We start from the raw sequence: 21941 nt of genomic DNA, 5'->3' as shown, positions 1-21941 counted from the left end.
TTTGAGGTTTAAAATAAATTTAGTTAGCGACTGGCCATTTTTTTGTATATTTACAATCTAAAAATGAAAAAATGAAAAATAAATTTCAAGCACAAAAATTACTTTTGTTTGTAATGACGCAAGAAAAAGTTTTAAAAACGTCTGAGAATTTCCCCCGAAACCAATTTGCATTAATGTAGATGGTTTTTAGACAGATTTAATTTAGATGTATTTCCCTTGTTTTAAGTCATTAGATATTTCAGACTTAGATCAGTAGCATAAATGACGTGCTACTTTACAATAATACCTCACTTACGTTAACAAACGGATTTGTCATCGTGAATTTTGTAAGCAGATAAATCAACTGTAATGATAATATTGATTTCATGTATATACTGTAGTAAAAACACGTATTAAGCAGTTGGAATTATAAAGAAGATTAATGTGGCAATGTCACACAATATGATTAAATCTTTATTTAGCTGTAGTGCCAAAGTCAAGTGACAACAATTACTTAGACTTTATCTACTTGTGTCTAGTCGCATAAAACACCTTTTTCAGCAGTAATATTAAATCTTTATTGAAAGCATATTTAAGACAATACGACTTTATAAAATACCAAACTTAACTGAGGCACCCAGCCATTACAGCAAAGACTGCAAAATACTTAATATAACAAATGCATGTTAGCATTAAGCACTTGTTTTCGCTTTCTCAATAAGGATCTTGACTTCTACAGTGAGTTAATCTGAGAAAGAATTCAAAGTGAAATGGCAAAGCAAGACCATTATAAAACCATTCTTAATAGACGCCATAAACATCAGCAATAAATAATCGATTGGCACCATTCCATTATTTTTTCAGTGTGACAAGCGTTCTTAAAACGCCCGATAAATTTTACACGGGTTTACAGTGTTTCGGCAACCATAGCAACAAAAACAAGTACAATTAGTGGCATTGGCTTTGTTTTTATACGAATAAATATATTATCACAACGTCGATGTTTTTTAACACAAATTATATAGGCTGCAAAATCTTTACGCTCAAAAATTGTCTTGAATAGCTGCTACACCAGTTGAGTTGAGTGATAAAAATCGAAAGACTCATCACGTGCCTTTTTCGTTACTTCAAATTAATTTCAAACAAATTATATACATATAACAAAAAATAACAACTATAACAAAAAAAAAAAAAAAAAAAAAAAACTATATAAAAACTCTGTAAAATAAATACTGCTTGAAAAGACGGTTATCTAAATGGTGAAAATAGTTTTGGGTTTTAGTAAAACAACATATTGCTAATAGTAGGTTTCCTGTATAATTCCAGTGTTCGTTAACGCGCCCGCACCCGCGCCATAGCCATATCCTTTCGGTCCGAAATGTTTGTTGTAGCAAGCTAAAAGAAAAATTAACATTAAAGAAAAATAGACAGAACTTGATGAAATAAATAAATTTACAAATGTTGACATTCATACAAAACTACTAAAAATTACTTTGGCAATATATTTCTTGTTCAGCCATATTTTCTTGTACATTTGTTGAATCTAAGCTCTTATTGCATGATCGACATCGAAAGCAGTTCTTATGCCAATACTATAAAAAAAGATCAACTTTTTCATTCTTCAATTAAGCTGCTGATGCTCAAACAAATCATACAAAAACGAAAATTGTACCAGTCCCGAAGCGATATTTTGTTCTGCAGTGTATACAGTGCCGCCACAACGTCCGCACGGATTCCCACCTAAGTAATTTTCTGTGTATAGAGATTGAGTTAACGGAGCATTATTTGTTGCATATCCATCACCCGCGTCCATACTTAAAGTACCGGCACCAGCGCCGTAACCGTAGCCTTTTGGACCGTAAAACTTGCCATAACAAGATTTGCAAAATATTTCTTGAGCTGTGGAATCAAACATAAAATACATTCATACAGAATGTTTATGCTCTACGAAGAAGACTAATTTTGCTCATAAACAACAGAAGAAAACATCATACTCTTTATAAACATTAAAAAGTATATTTTGAATATACCAAGCAAATATCACGAATGAGAAAGTGCTTCCCTGAGAGGTTTAGCCAGACTCTAATTTTTGAAAACAAACTGAGCTATGAACATAATGAAATGATTTTAACCGTGAATGAATTTCAATCTGTAAGCTTATCGAAATTATAATTTTATATGAATAACAAACTAATATAGAAGTATATAGATTTAAGGATCGCTCCAAGTCATAACTTTTTATATTCATAAATTTACCTAATAATAAGTATTAACAACACTAGAAATGACAAAAATAAATCTATTTTTTTAACGGGAGCTCCAAAAAAACGGTGTACATTTTTGTATTACATATTTCAACTTATTTTTTATGCAGTTAATCAGATCGGCAAATGCCCGGCTTATATAGGTTAATAGGCAAGAAACGTTATTGAAAAACAACTATAATTTGAAACGTCATTCTTCCATTCATTGAAAAGTTATTTACCAACAAAATATTTGAAGTGTGACGCGCGTGTCAAAAATCGCTATGATATTAAAACACAACAATCTGACTTTTTATCAAACAACAGTTATAAACGTGATATACTCATTCCAACTCAATTTAGTTAAAAAAAAAAAAAAATTAAAAACTGACTATTACGTTTAAAAATGCTGATTATAATGTTTTTAAAGACTGATGAGCGTTTTATTCTCCGCCGTATTTATTAACAAAAAACGACGTGGAATTTCGTAAAGTGGTGGTACAATATTCAAAAGGTTTCAAAAAAATTTATCGTTCAATAAACGTCTGAAAATTTACTTCAAAAAAAAAATTTATGGACTTTGAAATAAGCTTGAGCCCATTTGATTGAAACAACTTGACTTAAAATATTAGCTTAAAAAATAACGCGATAACTTCATATTGCAATAACTTAAAAATAACAACACACAACTTGATTTAAAATGTTAACCAAAAAATTAACGCGACAACTTCATATCGCAATAATTTAAAAGTAACAAAACACAACTTACAATCTTTATTTTCAGCTACTGTTGTAGAAGACAGTGTTTTGTTGCAAATTCTGCAAGTAAAGCATCCGCCGAAATGCCACGACTTACCAGCTGCTAACCGCTCTTCTGCAGGGTATACGGATTTTTCACACCTTCCACACTTTGGTGCACCGCCGAACTTAGGCGCCATTTTTGTTGTTGATATCTTGGTTTTCTAAATCTAAGTGCAACATTCAATAACTGTACTAATAAGCTGTAGAAGGGAACTTAAGAAAACGTAAGGATGCAAAGGATGCGAACTAATGATGACGTTAATTAAAAACATGGGAAAAGAATGCAAGTAAAAAATACTAAGTAAAAAATTACTAAGCACGCAACAGCTAATAGCAAACAATGCGAGGTTAATATCAACACAGTAACTGTGATAACAAAATGTCTTTGTACAACGTACACAAACGCGAGTCAAATTTTATATAAGTTTTGAAAATACTTCTAAAATATTTTTACATGGTATATTGTATATTTGTTATAAAAAAGATTATTTGCTCAGTCTGAAATTAAATGCATATACACTCATTCCACGAACTACAAATCATAAAAAGAGACCATTCGCCACCAAGAACTAATTTTTTGGGCGAATGATAACTACGTAACAATCCTCTCTTTCTTTGAAAAATCTTTAAAGTAAGAGCTGCTCACGAACTGAACACGAAATATCACATATCAGAGATAGAATATATATATAAAAAAACAAAACAAAACAAAAAAAACCCATTTATAATCAACCTAATTTGAAACTGCGATTCGAAAGAAAAGAAAGTATTAAAAAGACGAATAATCTCCGTAAATCTTCTATTGAAAAATCTTAAGAGAGTATTAACAAAGATTCGGAAATTTCAGGCAAGGATTTTGTGCTACGCATCTCTTTATATGATTTTTAATGTTCTTTCAAAAACAGGCAATGCTTTGTGAAACAAAAATTTTGAAAAAAAAACAAACATCTTTTTTGACGAAAAGTTGCTTACCGCGAAAAATATTTAACACCGTAAAAATTTTTTTACAGAGGATTGGAAAATAAATATTTCATAAGATATTGCCATGACGGAAGTACTGAATAAATCAAATTACAAAACTAGTAAATCAAATTACAAAATTTTTAACCACAAAACACTTTTAAAATGTTCCTGATTGAGAAACGCTACAAATTACGTTTCAAGAGCAGCCAATAACGCTTACAGCTAACCGCTGTACACGCTGATAAAAACAGCGCTAATAAAGCACTAGCATGCCATAAAATTAATCTTTTTAAAGCTGAATATTTAACTTGAATTTCTAGTAAAAAAAAAAAATCTCAAACTTTACTTAGCACTTATCTAGTAATCCATCATCCGTCATCATAATCCTTTACTTCGGAATGTCCACTTCTGATCCCATAGTTACTTAAATTCCCGTAGTTACTATTGATTGTTTTTTTGTATAATCCGTTGGACTAACAACTCGATAATTAAAGATTTAAGATAAGTTTGATAATTTTAATAAAAAAAAAATTATTCCAGTAAAATTTTGAAAAATCAGAAAGTTATAAATCAAACATAATTAGCAGAGAGAAAAAAAGCTAACAAAAGAAGATACAAAATATATAAAAACTAAACAAGTTCCTACATGACTGAGAATAAGCAAACCCCAAGCCCATATATATTTGAGTGACGACATGAAAAACAAAATACTGCAAGAAAAAAAAAAAGAAAGAAAAAGAAAAAGAGAAAAAAGTACCTCAAACCAATAAAATAATAAAAGAAAAACAATAAGATAGTCATAACTATTACCACATTTACCCGTCTTGTTTAGAGTAAGATGCTCGTTTAAGCTAAAAGTCCACAAGAAAGAAAAGAATCCAAACTTTAAATACTAATTTTGAAGATAGCTTTCTTTCTTTTCAATAATCAAATATACTTAAAAATACAGTCACTTAAAGGTCTATTTCTAACTGAGTATTAAACAATATGGATCCATTATAAACTTACTGTATAAGCGTAATAAATAATTTTGTTAAAAAATAATTGGCAAGTTAATATGAAAATGACTTTCTTTAATATAACTAGTAGATAATATAACTAGTAGATAATATAACTAGTAGATAATACTAAAATATTTTTGCTTTTTATTCCGCATAAAAGCACATCATACAAGTAAAAATTGGGAGCAAATTGAAATAAAAATAATACATCCTACTGATTGGTACCTTTCAAATTAAAAACTTGATTACATTCCAAGAACTTATTTTTTTGACTCTTTTAAAAATTTATATTCATTATTTAAATTCATATTTAAATTGCTTTGAAAAGACGTTTTTTAGAAACAAGCATCGAGAAAGTTCTTAAGTTTTAATTCGCCATATTTATTTTAGTGACAGAAAAATTGTCATGTTGCATTTTTTAGCTGAACTCGAATAAGTTGGATATTTTTTCTTCAGTTAAAGACTGTTCCCTACCAACACTCTTTTATCACTAAGCAATCAAGAGAGACTACCACCAAATTGAATGTTTGTTGGGAGTGCCGTGGTTTCGAAGTTGTACCCACCCTGTGCGTCTAACTTGCGTGATTCTAATAGGGTTAAAAATAAAATTTATTGTAAATACAAAAAGTATTTGTAAAAGATTGGTAAATATATTGAAAAACGTAAAAAAAAAAAAAAAAAAAAAAAAAAACTCAAACAAAAGCATATTAAATCTCTGAGTACATCGAAACAGCTGTAAATCCACAGCTATAACACGAAAGTTTTTTTTTAATGGTACTGTTATTCCGTAACTAAATTATAATTATTTTACAATATCATTTCGTAATTAACTTTACATTAAAAAACGAAATCATACGATATCAATTAGAAAAATATCGTAACTGTAGGTTTTTTCAGTACTAAACTTCACACAATAAAAAAAAAGATCATTTTTTCTGTTAAAAATAATATCATCAGCGAACAATATTTTGATTGTGGCTAAAAAAACCTCTTTAGGAATAAATTACCCGGATATTGCAACAATGTGCAAACTTTTCTGACGAAGTTTATTTTGAAAATTCTAAAATTTCTTCTATGGTTGTAGAACGACATCAAAAACTCTTTGATAATCTTTTAAAAAGTAAAACCACACCAAAATATCTTGAAAATAAGTCTTTCGATAACTTCGTTTAATGAGACATCTTATTTAGGTGTCCTTGATAAAATCTCCAGTTAGAACACAATGAAATGACACAATGTTTTTAACAACCTTGAACTGTTTTTACTATCACCAGTATTGGACGTTTAAGTTACAAAAAAACCTGAACGTGCCTAACAAGATCAAATACACAGTTATGATGATTTGAAAGCAAACCAAACACGGTAGCTACATCAAGCACGCAGATACGTTTACCAGCCCAGGAAACGATTAGTTGAGTAGCACCCATAAAAGGCAACTTTAAACTTATCATACACTTGCCATTAAGTTAAAAATTGTTACATGTTGGTGCTAACAATTTTTAAACACAGTAACAGAGTAAGGAAGCTAACTTGTATTCACCAATTATATATTTTTAAATATATCTTCTGCATTATGAATTAATGGTGTATTAAAGATATTGAAGTTTAAGAATAAATGATAAAACAAATTTTTATTTTCTTAGGGTTGGACTTATTTCTTAAGGTATTAATAAACTTAGAGGTCACACAGGTTCTTTTTTTTTGCATTTACTTTTTGTTTAAAAACTTTGTTTACATTTCTATTTAAATTTAAAACGCTTTATGTATGTATGTACGTATGTACGTATGTATGTATGTATGTATGTATGTATGTATGTATGTATGTATGTATGTATGTATGTATGTATGTATGTATGTATGTATGTATGTATGTATGTATGTATGTATGTATGTATGTATGTATGTATGTATGTATATATATATATATATATATATATATATATATATATATATATATATATATATATATATATATAAGGAAAAGTAGCTTACCAAGCTTATGTGCATTCTTAATTCCTTCATTGATGATAGCCTGAACACTAACTTTTTGTTCATCAGTTAAAGATTGTGTAAGCAAGGTAAATAATCGAGCATCATTACTTTGTAAAGCTAAAATGGATATAAATCTGCTTTATAAAAAAAAATCAGCTGAAGTGGATGTGATACTAACAATTATAAAAGCAGTTCATAAAAAACACAAAGAATTTGTAGCGCGATTTTGTATTTATACCTTCAAATGTATCTTTAAAAGTGATATATTCATCTATGTAAGGACTGTCATCAATAGGTGTTGTGAACATATCTAATTCATTAGCCCAATCATCATCATCATTATCAAAATCATAAACCTTTTGCCCCTCCTACAAAACAAATATAAAAATCATTACTTTTTTGACCTTTATATAAAACATTGAAATCATAAACAAATTAACCTTCTGTGATTGAATTGCACTAAAGCAATTAAGTAGAGTGCTAGAAAGATGTTGTTATGCTGTTTCCTTGTATTAATGATTTTCAACTAGAAATATTTGTAAATGTAACTTAAGAAGTTTTTTGTATTTAAAGGCTTTTTATGGATTATGAGTGAGTGTAAATTGAATGTGAAAAATTTTTAGGGATGTAATTGATAGTTATAAATAATCATGTTTTTCATTAAACGAGCTTTTGATATGGTTGTAGTTGTTGATCGTTACAACTATCTAAATTATTTTTTTCAGAATGAAAATCTTGTGATCGGACTAGTGTTACAACTGATTTACCTTTTTTGGGAAATTTATATATTGGCTGCTAAGTTAAAAAGAAAAAATGGGAGAAGAGCTGGGAAGAGGGTTACATATAAAAGTTTTAGACAAAAAGTCTAAAGTAAATTCTAAAAAATGTTGACTAGCAGACTATATAGTGTTGATATTAGAAGATGAAAGTGATAAAGAATTATGCAGTGTGAACTTTATTTTTTTAACATGCTGCTACCTAAATTTGTTCTTGTTATTCTTCATGATATCACCAACTTTGAAAAATATACACATAATAGTTACTATTTTAAGCAATTAATTAACAATCTGGAAATCAAACTCTCTTATTTTAAACAGTTAAAAAATTTACCAGGTTGAATGAGTTGAAATGACTTATAAATTCAAGTCCAAATAATTTTTAATCTTTTTAAACAAAAGGGTATTTTTTAAACCTTTTGATGTTTGAAAAACTAAAAAAATTTGATTTTTCCACAGAATATAGAAAACAAATAAATTCATATTTTAAAAAAAAAACAGCTCAGTTTTGTTTTGTTATATGCTTTATGTTATGAAACTTTTCCTGTGTTAACCAAAAAAACAAAAAGAATAAGTTTAATAAAACTGCTTATTTATTTGACCTGTTGCACACAACTTTTGCACTCAATTGTATTGGAGTTGCTGTTTTTCCTTTTAATACATTTGCTGAAAAAATGATTTCAAATAAAAAACATCTCTTTGCTTAAAATATTGCATTAAGATATTTCAGCAAACCTGCCCCGTATTACAGGTTGCGAGAGCAGGCTTGATAATGAAAGTATGCCATTGAATGTAACTATTCAATTGAATAGTTTGTCAGGGACAAAATAAATTACATAAATCAACAAATTAACTATTTGAATCAGAATAGATAACTTAAAAAATTAAAAAAACTTAATCTAAGTAACCTCAAGAGGTATTGTGATGGTAATTGCAAATGAACTTCTGAAATTTGAATTGAAACACAAACAACAGTTATGTTAAAGTAAATAGAGAGCTTTGTTTGAAAAAAAATTACTTTTTTTAATAAACTCTCAACATATTGCTGGCCATCTTCATCGTATTCATCATCTGAGTCATTCAACTCATTATCTAACAAATAAATATAAGTAATGTAATAATAAAAACTATAGCTTTTTAACTCTTTAATTCTGCAGTTAAATGATGATGATGATGATGATGATGATGATGATGATGATGATGATGATGATGATGATGATGATGATAATAATAATAATAATAATAATGATAATAATTATTATCATTATTATTTAACTGCAGAATTAAAGAGTTAAAAAGCTTTAGTTTGCCCAAATGTTATTATATGCTTGTATGTTGAATAAAGGGCAACAAATACAGTATACAATATTGATGTTGCTTTTTATTTTACAATACAGTTCTATGCCAATTTAACATTTCATAAAAACAAAAAATTTAATTTTAACTATTTAAAGGTTTTTTTTTTTTTTGTAGGAAGGAAAGAAACAGTTTTTAATTCTTGTACAATCATAAAATTCAAAATGTACATGAAATGAACATTTTGAATGTTAGATGATCTACAATTGAAAGTGTGTAAAATAATTGACGCTATAGACATTTAAATAAAAATGAGTTGTCTTATTTTACAGTAAGATATAAATATATAAAAAGCTTTGCATAAGATGGCTCCCACATTAGCTAACAAATGATGAAAAACAAATTTAAATGTGAATTTCTTAAGAAAATATCAAAACAATTTTAAAGGCTGATTAAAGTGCCCCATTAAATGATTTAACTGCAAAATTTGTTTCTTTCTTCTTGGTTTCAAAACATTTTAACACTGGTCTTCAACTAAAGCTTGAGATTTTATTGGAAAAAAAGTTACCATTATCATCATCGTCATCAATATCATCTTCTTCATCTTCAACATCTTTAGCCATTTCTATAATAGTTTATTAAAAAAAACCAGTTTTTTTATTGATAAATTTAACCAGGAATAGAATTGAATAACAAACTTTGATACTAGAAAAAAAAACCCATAAAACCCATTTGGATGCTTGTTAAACAAATTAGACACAGAACAGTTCCTTTAAAAAGAACCCACTGAGGGCTCAAAAGGTTTTTTGTTATGATAGAGCACATTTTTAAAGTTTTATTCTTTGATTAAGCAATTGAAGATTTTGACAATATAACTAATTGTAAATTCAATAAATTATATAAACTAGAGTTCATTGAATTTCTTGTCTAAATGATTCTTATCTTAGAGATTCATGAAAACATACATTTTTGAATGTGTTTTTTTGAAAAAACTTTATGATTTGCAACCAAAGGAAAAAAATTGTTTTTATCTTTTGCAAAAAAAAAAAAAAAAAAAAAAAAAAAAAAAAAATTTTTTAGTACTGAGAGTTTTGATTGTTTGCATGTTTTAAGCTTCGTTTCCTACTCAATGCAGCTTTTGACTGCATGTTTTAAGCATCCTTTCCTACTCAATGCAGCTTGAGTAGAAAACAGTTTGAAACATACAAAAATAATTGTTGTTTTTTTTCACTCTAGAAAACATTTTTATTGAAGCTTATAAATCTTTTTTCAATATTATATATAAAAAATATTGTAACTGTAATTATAGTAATATTATCATTTTTTTTTTTTTTATTAAGTTATGATTCTTAGGATGCACAATGCTGCAATTAATTTCTCTTAAAATAAATTAATGAAAAAAACACTTATTTTTATCTCCCAATAGTCATCACTAAATGATGATGAAAAATACCAGTTCAAAAATCTGAATTTCATTAACCAAACTCTATTAAAATAATGAGTTTAGGTAATGTAGTAAATTATCTCCATAGAGGTAAAGCTGAGTTTTTCTAAGATTAATTCATTTAAAACCTTTTTAAATGACTTAAATGTCAAAATATTTTTAAGTAGATACTAGAGTACAGGGTGGGCATTTTAAATCTGGAACTTTTTGACGAAATATAAAAATTTCAGTTTCAAAGATTTTTCTGAATTTTTTTACAGTGTTTTACACATTCCAGATCTTTAATTTTATTCAATCCAGTGAGTTTGGAGGCCAAAGGTGCTTGACCAGAACATTAACAGATTTTCATGAACCCTATACCAAATTTGATGCATGGGCAGGTGCAGAATCTTACTGAAAGATATAGGGCCTACCTTCAGAACATCTGTCCACCCAAGGTTTCATCACATTATTCAGAAGCTCCAGGTAGACTTCCTTGTTTATATTTAGGCCCTTCTAGAAAAAGTGGGGTGGCATGACATGACCTTTGCTTGAAACAGCCATGAAGACATAGACAGAGGCTGGAAACTATGCCAGGCTTATCACTGTGACATCTTCAGGGTTTTGAGCTAACTATCTATCATTTCTCATTTTAACTTTGGCATCCACAATGAGGATTTTCTCATCACTGAAAAACCAGATTTGTCTATCTGTATCATGCTTAATTGATGTTAAAAGAAGGGAGCACCTAGCCACTCTCTATGCCTTCATTTAAGCAGACAATATCTGCCTAACTTCCAGGATGTAAGACATGTACCTGAGGTCTTTATGGATGGCTTTTCTCATGCTGTCAGGAACCACATCCATTAACTTGCTTAGTTTCCTGATGGAGATGCTAGAATTGTCGCTGATGATAATGTCCTGACTTCTGATTGGTCTCTCCCTGGCATGTTCCTTATAGTCTGTAGAGTTACACACAATCATTAAACCTCTTTGCAATGTCATAAACTGTGCTTTTTGGGTACTCAAACCATATAATAATTTCTTTGACTGAGTTCCCAGTGCAAAGTGATTTTATCACTGCTGCTCAAAGATCATATTCTTTCAACATGGTGATAAAAATTGCCAAAAAAACATGGTGATAAAAATTGTGCCAAAAAAACATGTACTTTCTAAAAAAATAGCTTTGTTTTTGCTTTGAATTTTTAGCAATATAGTTCAAGAGAAAAAAAAGAAAGGAATTTTTAAAAATTCTGAATTTAAAATGTCCAACCTGTAAATATTTTTTAAAAAATGCATAATAATTCAAAAAATAAATAAAAACCCAATACTGCTGCAGAATCTTAGATTGTAGTTAATCTGGTAATGACAAACAAAAAACAACTTAATAAGTTTTCATCAAGTTTTCAGGTGTCATCCTTGAAAATTAGTAAGCCATTGTAACAGGAAAAATACCAAATCATATTATTTTAAAGTAAATGAGTATTTGTCATTTCAACCAACTTTCAAGAAATTCATTTAGGACAATATTTCAAAAAAGCTTTGATAAAGACTTACTATTTTACAATAATAACAGGATTCTTTTTCCTTCTACTAATTCAATACTTAGAAAACTAAAAATAATAAGAGAGTCGAAATTAAAAATAACTTACTATCATACATAGAAGCTAAACCATTAAACACAAGTAGCAAGGCAGGCACAAACTGTAGTGCAAACTCTTCAATAGCAGGTGGGCGGTTATCAGCAGGAAGAGCAAGCAAAGTGCAAACTCCAAAAATGTAAACTTTTCTGTCATGCATGCTAAATTATTTTAATGAAGAGAAATATGATAATAATAACTCAAAACTGTTTAAATTTACTACTGATACAAATGAAAAAAAATAAAACTTTTAATTTCAAATCTTTGATTTTTAGGGTCTACATTAAATATTTTTATTAAGTTTTACCCAAGGAAGCAATCAGTATCATTGAGCCATTGTGAGATAAATTGTGTAAACATGTTTTGTTGTGATGTTGGATTTTGGAGATGACTAAGATGTGAAATTACAAGTAATGGGCTGCTAATGATACTTGCTATAATCTGTTAAAAAAAAAAAACAAACAGGTGTTTTCCTTAAATATTCAACAATACATCAACCTTGAAAATAAAGCTAACAAAAACTGACATTAAATGTTAGTCGCCATCTTGAATAGTGATATTAAAGGTTAGTTTTGGCAGCTTACCACTTGCAAAAGCATTACACGAAGTTCACTGGTCTTTAATTCAAGAGTTAATCTTTCTAAGCATAAGGAAATGAATGCTGGTAACCACTAAATTGAATTATTAAAAAATGAAAATGATCAATTATAGCTACATAAGTCACTGGCTATATACATATTGCATGTAAGCATATTTCATCTGTGAGCAAGATATAAAATATCAATTTTTGTTAAATATTTTTAACCTGATCAAACTTTCCTCTATATTGCAACACACAAACTTCTAGTAATTTTGCAGCCTGGCATTGTGCACCTTCTCCTGTATACTCAATAAGCATCTAAAGGACAATTGTTTTATAAAACTTTTGATGCAACATAAAAATATGAGGAATACTTTTAAGTTTTAGAAATAGAAGGCTATGGGATTTGGAAGATATGAGTCTAACAGCAAACTTCATTCGCTGATGCAAAAATAAAATGTCACTAAATTCCACAATTTTAATCATTAAATTTAACTTCATTTGCTACATCAATTTGAATAACATTTGGAATTGAATGTTTTTCTGCTACTGTAACTTTTTTAAAAATATTAAATCATTTTATGTTATATAAACAAAATGATTTAATATTTTAAATAATGGAACCATTAGAAATGCAAAACTTATGTCTTTGTTTACATTTTATATACAGCAATTAATGCATATCTTTCCAAAACAATATTTAAATTCTCTTTTCCATTTGACAAAAAAAAAACTTTAGAAGAAAAAGCTCATTTTGTTTTATAACTCTCATCTTAACAAATAAACACATCCTAATGATAAAGAAACATCTTTTTGTTAGTATAGAAACTTTCTCCAAGTTTTGTATCTTTTTTTTTATGTGTGAATAGTGACTTTCTTTAACTGTGTTGTAAGCATACCTCTTAATTTGGAATGTTAAAATGGAGTTTTATTAGGATATCCAACAACTTTTTTATAACAACAACAAAAATTAAAAAATCAAAAAGCAGAAGAAAAACTTAATTAAAACTGGCTAATTTTTGAATAAATGAGCAAATAAAGCTTATTCACACAAACAAGTTCTTACAAGTGCTGCAAAGAGGAAATTTAGTTACTAAATATGAATGCAGCAGTGAAGCATCACTCATTTAAAAAACTTTAACTTATTCCCTCCCTCTCTCTGCCCCCCCCCCCCCCCACCTATTCTTTAAAGTAGAAGAAAACATGTTTGAAAAAATCAAAAAATGCTTACTTTATTACACATATTGAATATTGCTTCACAGTACTTTGGTTGTGAAAGAAATGCATCAGGGTCCACTGTGACATAATTGTGAAGACAGGGCATCATTTCTATAATTTCAAATAATGATAAAAGCACAAATTTTATAAGCTGCTGTTAAACTAATATAACATAAAGTTCCAACAAGATATACAAAGATATAACAATATTTGCTAAAAAAAAAGCATGTAACTGCAGTGAGATTAATCTGCAAGACAATCAGATAAATAATGAGTATTGAGGTTGCTAATGCATGATAAAACATTTCAAAGCTTTCACAGTGGCCAATTATGTTTAATTTTTAGTTTGGTGATGTTTTATTATCCCATATTAAGAAATAACCCTTTTACATATTTGCAGCTCACAAACTTATTTTCTTAGGGGAATAAGGCTATAAACTCTATATTTCTGCTATTCTCTCTGTTAGTAAATAAATAGCAAATCACTTAAGTATTAGGTCAAAACTAATATTCCAGCTGATTTTAATAGATATAAATCTCATTAAGCTATTCAAACAAAATAGAAGAGAAAAAAACTTGAGTAATGCAGATAACTTAGTATGTTATGTTGCTCACCAGTAAAATAATCTGAAGCATCTCTGTGAAAAGTTTCATAAAGTAGAAAGAGCATATTCCACATGGTGGTAGAAATTTGTATCGCTGTACACTCAGTAATCAATGAAAATACTTCTTCGTAATACTCTATAAAATTGGCATTAGAATAAAAAAAATTTAAAACAAATAAAACAACAGAAAATCATGTAAATAAAAACGTAAACCAGTTCAAATGAATAAAAATTAAATCACTTTTCTAAAGTTGTTATTATGTTACATTAAATTTCCAAAAATAGTCATACCCATTAACTCTTTCTGTAAGACACCTTGAATTAATCTTATCACTTGCAGTTCTAATTGAGCCATTATCTAAATAAAATATGCATAAAACTCAAAAATTTAATATTCTTTATAGCAATTTTATTAAATGAAGTAAATATCTAGCCAAATGTAATGTAAAGTGGTGGTCAGGAAATAATCACACTCAAGAAAATTTCAATTCTATTAATTTTGTTGAATTTTTAGAAAATAATTTTGTTGACATCAAGTATATGATCTAATTTGGCTACATTTAGTTTTGTTAAAAAATATTCTTAAAATCTGATAGCCTTCACTCAGTTTTTAATTGAAACCCCATTTCTAATACAAATTTGGTTGGACACATAATTAGCACTCTCTGTAAATGTCATTTATCAGAAAATATTTTTCTGACACATTTTTAAAACTGAAATCATCAAAAATAATTGTAAGTATTCAGTTAATACTTATTTTTATCATAAAATATTTCTTGGGCATAACATATTCCTTGGGTCATAATCACTTAGACTCTAGAAAAATTTTAGTCAATATGAAAAACAAAGGAAATCAGTTAGTGAAATTTTAGAAAATAATGATCTGAAAAATTTACTTTGCAATTTATAACAATGATATAAAACCAAGAATAATAAAAAAAAGACTTCTTTTCATTAGCTAAAAATTGAGATAATTCCAATAAATTACATGGAATTCCAATCAGTAGTCATACAATTATGAGATGATGAAGCTAATTTGATTGATGCTGCAGCTCAAAAAAAGTCCCTAACGCCAAACAAGAACTTGAAAGCCAAATTTGAATTTGTAAAACTCTATTGATCATAGCAAATACTATTTTGTAAAAATATTCCATTAGTGATGAGTCAAAATTTAATAGATATGGCTCTGATGGAAAAATTCATTGTGCTGCTCCCACTAAAGCAACAATTGAACTCCAAATTCAAATTAAAGACAGTGAAACATTGAAAGAGTCATTTTATAGTATGGGGAGCATTTTCCTAGGATGATGTTGGACCAATTTGAAAATCAATTTTAGAAAAAATCTGCACATCTGTAAGCATATTTTAGAGAACCACATGGAACCATTTTGGAAGAAGAAGTCACATTAAAATGGACATTTATGCACATTTATGTCCCTAAGCATACTTAAAGTCTAGTAAAAAAAAAAGTGGCTTAATGATCATTTTATTGACATTTTGATTCTATTGAGAACATTTAATTCTATTGAGAACATTTGGAATGACATTGAAAAGAATGTAAAAATTAAGTAATCCAAAAACTTGAATGAACTGTAGCAAGCAGTAAAAGGAAGATAGTATTTGACTTCAACATCTTGATTCTAAGCTTTAGTTGAAAGTTTAGAGTGCCATTTGGAAGCAGTTACAAAGCCACTCAAATTATTGAAAAAAAAAACAACCTAAAACCCAAATTATTGAAAAACTTAAAAACTTAAAATTTTGTGACTGCAGAAAAAAAAAAAAAAAAAGCAAATTAAAAAAAAAAAAGAAAATCAAGCAACCATAACTGTATTGGTTTGATGAAAAAGAATATATATATAGTATTTAAAAGCTCATTACAGAATATTTACACAGGAAAATTAAACAAAAAATGTTAAAAACTACCTGATAAACTTATCATTTTATTGTTTATGACTTACATGTACTAATTCCCCGACTACCACTGCATTAAAAAAGTCTTTAAAAAGTTTTTTCTTTAAAATAGTAACAACTGTTTCTCAACAAACAATAACAGTTTTCTACAATTTTAATGTATTAAACTTTTTAAGAATTAATAAGATTGTAAAAATAATTAAATAGAAGAAAAGTTATACTTCAGGAGAACCATCAAGTTCACCAACAACAATTTCAATGGTTTCCAGAATGCCCATCGCTGTCACTGATTTGCTGTCATAATCTTCCTCGCTTTCTACTAAACTGTTAAATGTTTCAGCCTAAATTTAATTTATATATAGTTTATTTTAAACTATATTTTTCAAAATATAAACAAATAGTAATAATTATAAACAAAATAACCTGTAATTCAACAATAAGACAATAACATGATTAACTTTGAAAAAAATATTTGATAAAAGATTTTTATACCAAAGTTTTCACTAATTCAACTGAGATAGAGGAAACTTCATCTGCAAAATTTTGAACAAGAATTGAAACAGTTCCTGTCAGTTCGTCATTTTCACTTTCTCTTAAGATCCTCAGAATCTGCTGAACCAATTCTCGAACATGAGGCCGCAACATATCATTAGCTAAAAATGGGAGAATTTTGTGTAGTTCAATTTGAAAAAGAATGTGATTAATAAGAAAATTCTTAACAAATTCCATTAAATTTAATAGTAAATTCTATATATAACCAGCAAACTGCTTTGTATTTTTAAAACAAAAAGATTAGATTTTTAGGTCTAAATTCTAATAAAAGTCAATGAAAGTCACAAACATTTCCTGCTTAACATGTTAAAGATACCTTTTTCTTCTTGTTTGTCAACAATCTGTCTAATGGCAATTCCTGCCTCAACCTGGACAGGTAGGTCTTTATCAGTTAAACAGTGCAAAATATTTTGAATAGTTTGAGCAAGAATATTAGGATCTTTAAAACCAATAATTGCGAATTGTTGTACAACCCAACAAGCCTGATGAAATATTGAAAACAAATATGCAATAGGATTATAAAATCTTTTAACAAGAAAGGATTTATAATTCTTTATTTCTCTTTATCATACATTTCTAAAATCATAACAAAAGGGGAAAAGGTTTACTAACACGAGCTCTCAAAAACCCATAAGGACTTTGAAACTCAGGTAATACATGTACACTCAAGACACTTTCCATGTGATTCTTGTAAGCTTTTTTCTAAATTCAATTTTTTTACAATAAAAGTGAAGAACATTTCCTCACTATTTACATTAAATCATAGAAAACAGAAAAGGAAATGAAAACAAAAGATATTTTAACTATAAAAAGTTGTTAGAATAACTTAAACCTTCACTAATTGTACCATTTAAAGATCAAGTAAAATTTTTGAAAACCTTTTGCAGTGTTTCAGCAAGTGAACCAACAACATGCAAAGCACCATCTTTAAATTTTGGATCACGACTACTTGCATCCATTGTGAATATTTGCATAGCAAACTCTATAACAATTTGTATTACATTTTTGCGCTTTTTTACAGCTTCTCTGAGGTACGATTTTGCAGCCGCATGTGGTGAAAAATAAAGAAAGTCCTCAAATACATCTGGAAAAAAGAAATTGCATATAAAACTCATTTAATTAAGTAAACAGAAACTTGATAAACTTTTCTTTAACATTTATTAAGTTTTTTACCAACAAAAAAACATTGATATGTAAAGTTGATTTGTAAGTTCAAAGTAAAACACAATTCATTTGCGTCATAGCTTACCATATTTTACTCTAATGTATTCCTGAGGATCATCAAGCCATAAAGCCTCATCTTCATCTGAGTGGCACATTAAAGGAAACAATATCTCTTTAAAAAGTTCCTAAATAAAAGATTTAAGATGAATTTTTATATACACATCTTTAATTTATAAAACTAATTTAATCCATTCAAAAAAGTTTGTCATTAAATAAAAAAAAAATCAAAAGAATCTGAACTATTAAGACTGTGAAATTTAAAACTTAAAGTATCTGCAATTTCTTATTGCATTTCCTAAATAGTGTAAGAAATATTACCTGAAAATGAGGCTTGACAACTTTCCATGATCTTGCATTATGAACCCTATTTCCAGATTGATAAACAGAAATTTAACATAGAATCATAGCTATATTTGTATATTGTCTGCATTTAAATCTACTATATGTTTACATACATTCAAAATATTAAGCAACATTTAACAAAACAATTTTTATAAACAAACCATTTATTTAATTTTTATTTACAAATTAAAAAAGGTAAATTTAATGACTAACCCTTGAGCTAAATAATTGATTGCTTGCTGTAGCACCCTGGGTGCAATATATTCTTTATTTCTGTATTGATTCAAAATTTTAAGCATAATTCCAGTAACTTGCTCTATTAAAAAAAAATATTAAATTTATTTCTTATAAGTTCATAAGTAATAATATTTTAATTAACATATGACAAATTATAAAATTTTTAACTAAACTTACCAGAGTAGTTTTTATCATAAAAATCAGCAAAATCACTGTAAATCTTTTCTTCTGAACCTGGACAACCATATCTAAGGTTTAAATTAAATTCTTTAACATTTTTTTAAAAAGTAAAGTATTTTACTTTAATTGAAGGGAGCATATCATAAAACGCAAACTAAAATACAAAAGAACTTTAAGAAAATTCCTTAAGTAATTAACAATGGGAGTGATGAAACTGTTTTTACTACTAATCACAGCTCGCTTTTAAATGCTGAAGCTATTATTTTTTAGGTAGAAAATTTTTAAACTCAAAAAAAAAAAATTTAATTAAACTTTGCCCACCACAACTTTTTACCTAAATTTATACACCTGATCTCTTGAATTTGAGAAATGAAAAAGGGGAAAGTTTCCTTATTTTTGAAAAGTCTAATATATGTGAATTAAGGTACATTAAACCCTTGATCTGGAAAATTTCTAAAAGACACTCTGTTTCTACCTCTAAAACATACTATCACATCGCAATAAAAAACCTGACCTTAAACTCAATCTTAACTTCGAAGCCTAACATTTTGAGCAAATATTAGATTAAAAGGCACATTTTTTCTTCCAGTGCATAAAAAGGTTAGGTAGAATATTTTACAAACTTTTTTTATGACTTTTGCCAAATACATACTCTTTCTTGTATGCTTAAACTACACTGAGGTGCACCATAACAGGTGATTTACTTTCAGTTAAATATAGCAATTTTTGATTTATTCTATGAACACACTTTACATCATAGAACACACTTTACATGATACCTCATAGAACCTCATAGAACACCTATTTGTCTATACTTAAACTTCAATTTTGAGCTCTTCAAATTAACTTGCACTACAAAGCAAAATTCAAACTAGTAAAATTTGTTACTTTTTTTTTTTTTTTACAAGATAAAATATAGTAAGAAGGTAAAATGGATAATAAAGAGGATGGTCCAGTTTCAGCTCTTGGATCAATTGGGTTAAATGGATTGAAATCCACAATTCCACAATCAACATCTGATTGAGCTATCCATAAGAGTGTACCCTCAGTCAACATCTGATTCAGCTGTTCAGAAGGGTGTACCAACTAAACATAATATTTAGGTTAGACAGCAAGATAACTGATAACTAAGGATTTCTTATTAGCTGTATCATATTTCCTACAGATGGGACACAGCTTATTAGGAATCCTGAAGATCTTGTATCTCTAGAGTCCATGAAAAGTGAATACTTTGCAACATTTAGTCTCCAAGACAAAGCTCTTCCCAGTAAAGTTAAACGTAGAGAACAACCTACGAAAAGAAAACATGATGGAAGAATATGAACAATGCAACTAGCATAAATAATCCTTGTGGAATGAACAAAAACTGTGATAGTAGCAGCAATCGATCAACCAGGATTGGTGTCTAGAATTCACAAGTGTACTAATCAGACAGGGACCACTGCATCATAAAAATTTCTTGATAGTTATCAAAGTACTGTTCTGCAGATCAAAATGGCCTAAATTCTTCATAAACTCAACTACTGAGAATTGCTGAACAATTCATAGTGTTCCTAGACATAGTAGACAGAGATTATGAAGAAGATTGTGTTATCACTGTCAAGCAACCAGGGACATGTCAAAAGGTTTATTGGATGGAGTTAACTTACTCACTTAAAATATGTTTGTTTGAATAACCACATGGACAACCACAATGTTGTAGTAAGAAAATTATATTAGAATTTAGAAGAAAATTAGATTTTATGAACTTCATCAGACTGATTTACAGCAACTTGTGAATGATCTTGCTGCTTTTCTATTGATGAGATTGCTGATTAATGATGTTTTGTATGGAATTATATCAGAACTTAAAAACTAACCTTATTATTTTTCTGATAAATTGAATAGCTCTGTGTGCCCCCTATATCAAGTTTAAACAGAACCATTTTCCTTAGAACAGTTTAAAAGATACAAAGAAAAAAACAAAAAATAAACAAACAAAAATACAAAGAAAAAAGATATTAATAAGAGTTTTCTTCAAAAGTCATTAAAAGTTATGAGGGGTATGGGATCCAACCTAACATGGAACTACTTTATCGTATTTTTAAATGCATCAAGTTTATTAAGATAATTTTATTTAACTCTATCTTTGCAAAAAAAAATTCTTAAACCATCAACAGATTTTGAAAAATTATCTTGTACTTTAGATTGTTATAGTTGTATCCTTTTTTTTTTAAATTAGTTTATATTTACCTTTCAAAAACCTTATAAAGAATCGTAAGAGCCCATTTCTTTGCTTTCCACCATGATAGCTGTGGCCTGTCATCTTCATCTACCTGAGCATCCTAAATATTTATTTGTAAATAAGAAATTTATTTTAAAAAATTACACAACTTTTTATTAATAATACACTACTATTACATTAAATTCTGAAAAATGACAGTTCTAGTTTTAAATAAGCATTTTTAAAAATGTACTTAAAATTTTTTTTAAAAAAACAATCATAAACTTTTAAGTCAGCACACCCTTCTGCAAAAAACAAAGGTGTAAAAGAAATTAAGATTTGTTTCCTGAAATCTTAAATAGTTTAACAATACCAAATTTTAAATTTTTTTTTTGTTGAGATGGGAAAAAGTTCCCTGGTTTTTTTTTTTTTTAAATATCTGTATATAATATTAAATACTATATCTGTATATAATATTAAATTTTTTCACAAAATATCTGCCATATATATAAGATGTTTAGTGGAAAAATTAAAATTTAGGTAAATAAAAGCATTACTATTCAGTATGGAGTAACCAGGCAAATACACATTTTGATATACATATACTATACACCATATTGTATCTTAACTAAGCAAGAAATTAAATGCAAGAATTTTAAAGAAGAGAGTTGTTGATCAGTCTTAAAAAATTTTAACTTCTTGGACTTTCCTAAAATCTATCAATATATCAGAAATATTGAAGTATGATTAGAATGTGCACTACAGGGTGCGGCAG

At 28.0% G+C, this 21941-nt stretch overlaps 2 protein-coding genes across 3 annotated transcripts in view; both read right to left on the bottom strand.

Annotated features, from left to right (window-relative positions):
- Positions 1-930: 930 nt before the first annotated feature.
- Positions 931-4468, bottom strand: LOC145182032 (cysteine and glycine-rich protein 2-like). Of its 2 annotated transcripts, none has more exons than XM_080057268.2 (5): positions 4333-4468; positions 2992-3190; positions 1652-1878; positions 1472-1571; positions 931-1374 (listed from the first exon to the last, which is right to left on the bottom strand). In XM_080057268.2, the coding sequence occupies exons 2-5, from the start codon at positions 3158-3160 to the stop codon at positions 1277-1279; spliced, it is 594 nt and encodes a 197-aa protein (XP_079913394.2). In that variant the 5' UTR covers positions 3161-3190; positions 4333-4468; the 3' UTR covers positions 931-1276. The 2 variants fall into 2 exon arrangements, with proteins under 2 accessions (XP_079913394.2, XP_089957412.1); XM_090101286.1 differs by lacking the exon at positions 4333-4468 and adding an exon at positions 3996-4014.
- Positions 4469-5108: 640 nt separating this feature from the next.
- Positions 5109-21941, bottom strand: part of LOC145182023 (importin-7-like) — a 29357-nt gene continuing 12524 nt past the window's right edge. Inside the window, exons 8-29 of the mRNA XM_090101284.1 lie at positions 21196-21287; positions 18961-19031; positions 18760-18862; positions 18523-18568; positions 18230-18329; positions 17859-18064; positions 17593-17682; positions 17297-17462; positions 16921-17081; positions 16650-16769; positions 14809-14875; positions 14528-14653; positions 13926-14023; positions 12920-13012; positions 12699-12785; positions 12422-12555; positions 12127-12275; positions 9620-9676; positions 8774-8847; positions 7218-7347; positions 6980-7096; positions 5109-5574 (exon numbers count right to left, since the gene is read on the bottom strand). Of these exons, the coding sequence (XP_089957410.1) occupies positions 5486-5574; positions 6980-7096; positions 7218-7347; positions 8774-8847; positions 9620-9676; positions 12127-12275; positions 12422-12555; positions 12699-12785; positions 12920-13012; positions 13926-14023; positions 14528-14653; positions 14809-14875; positions 16650-16769; positions 16921-17081; positions 17297-17462; positions 17593-17682; positions 17859-18064; positions 18230-18329; positions 18523-18568; positions 18760-18862; positions 18961-19031; positions 21196-21287 (2376 nt within the window). The 3' untranslated portion in view covers positions 5109-5485. The remainder of the gene's footprint in view (positions 5575-6979; positions 7097-7217; positions 7348-8773; positions 8848-9619; positions 9677-12126; positions 12276-12421; positions 12556-12698; positions 12786-12919; positions 13013-13925; positions 14024-14527; positions 14654-14808; positions 14876-16649; positions 16770-16920; positions 17082-17296; positions 17463-17592; positions 17683-17858; positions 18065-18229; positions 18330-18522; positions 18569-18759; positions 18863-18960; positions 19032-21195; positions 21288-21941) is intronic.

The sequence above is a fragment of the Hydra viridissima genome, unplaced genomic scaffold (genome assembly GCF_058129835.1).
Source record: "Hydra viridissima isolate aposymbiotic clone 2 unplaced genomic scaffold, HvirCarnegie_v1 scaffold_10, whole genome shotgun sequence".
Lineage (NCBI taxonomy): Eukaryota > Metazoa > Cnidaria > Hydrozoa > Anthoathecata > Hydridae > Hydra > Hydra viridissima.
Note: the sequence above shows the minus strand (reverse complement) of the source record. Positions and strands in the feature narration are given on the sequence as shown.

Bases quoted from the DNA above. Each gene is read 5' to 3' on its own strand.
- LOC145182032 (XM_080057268.2), bottom strand. From the start codon at position 3,160: ATGGCGCCTAAGTTCGGCGGTGCACCAAAGTGTGGAAGGTGTGAAAAA. The intron at 1,879-2,991 runs GTAAGTTGTGTT...TTGATTCCACAG, and splicing joins AGTAGCTGAAAATAAAGATT to CTCAAGAAATATTTTGCAAA. The intron at 1,572-1,651 runs GTACAATTTTCG...CTTTTTTTATAG, and splicing joins AAAATATCGCTTCGGGACTG to TATTGGCATAAGAACTGCTT.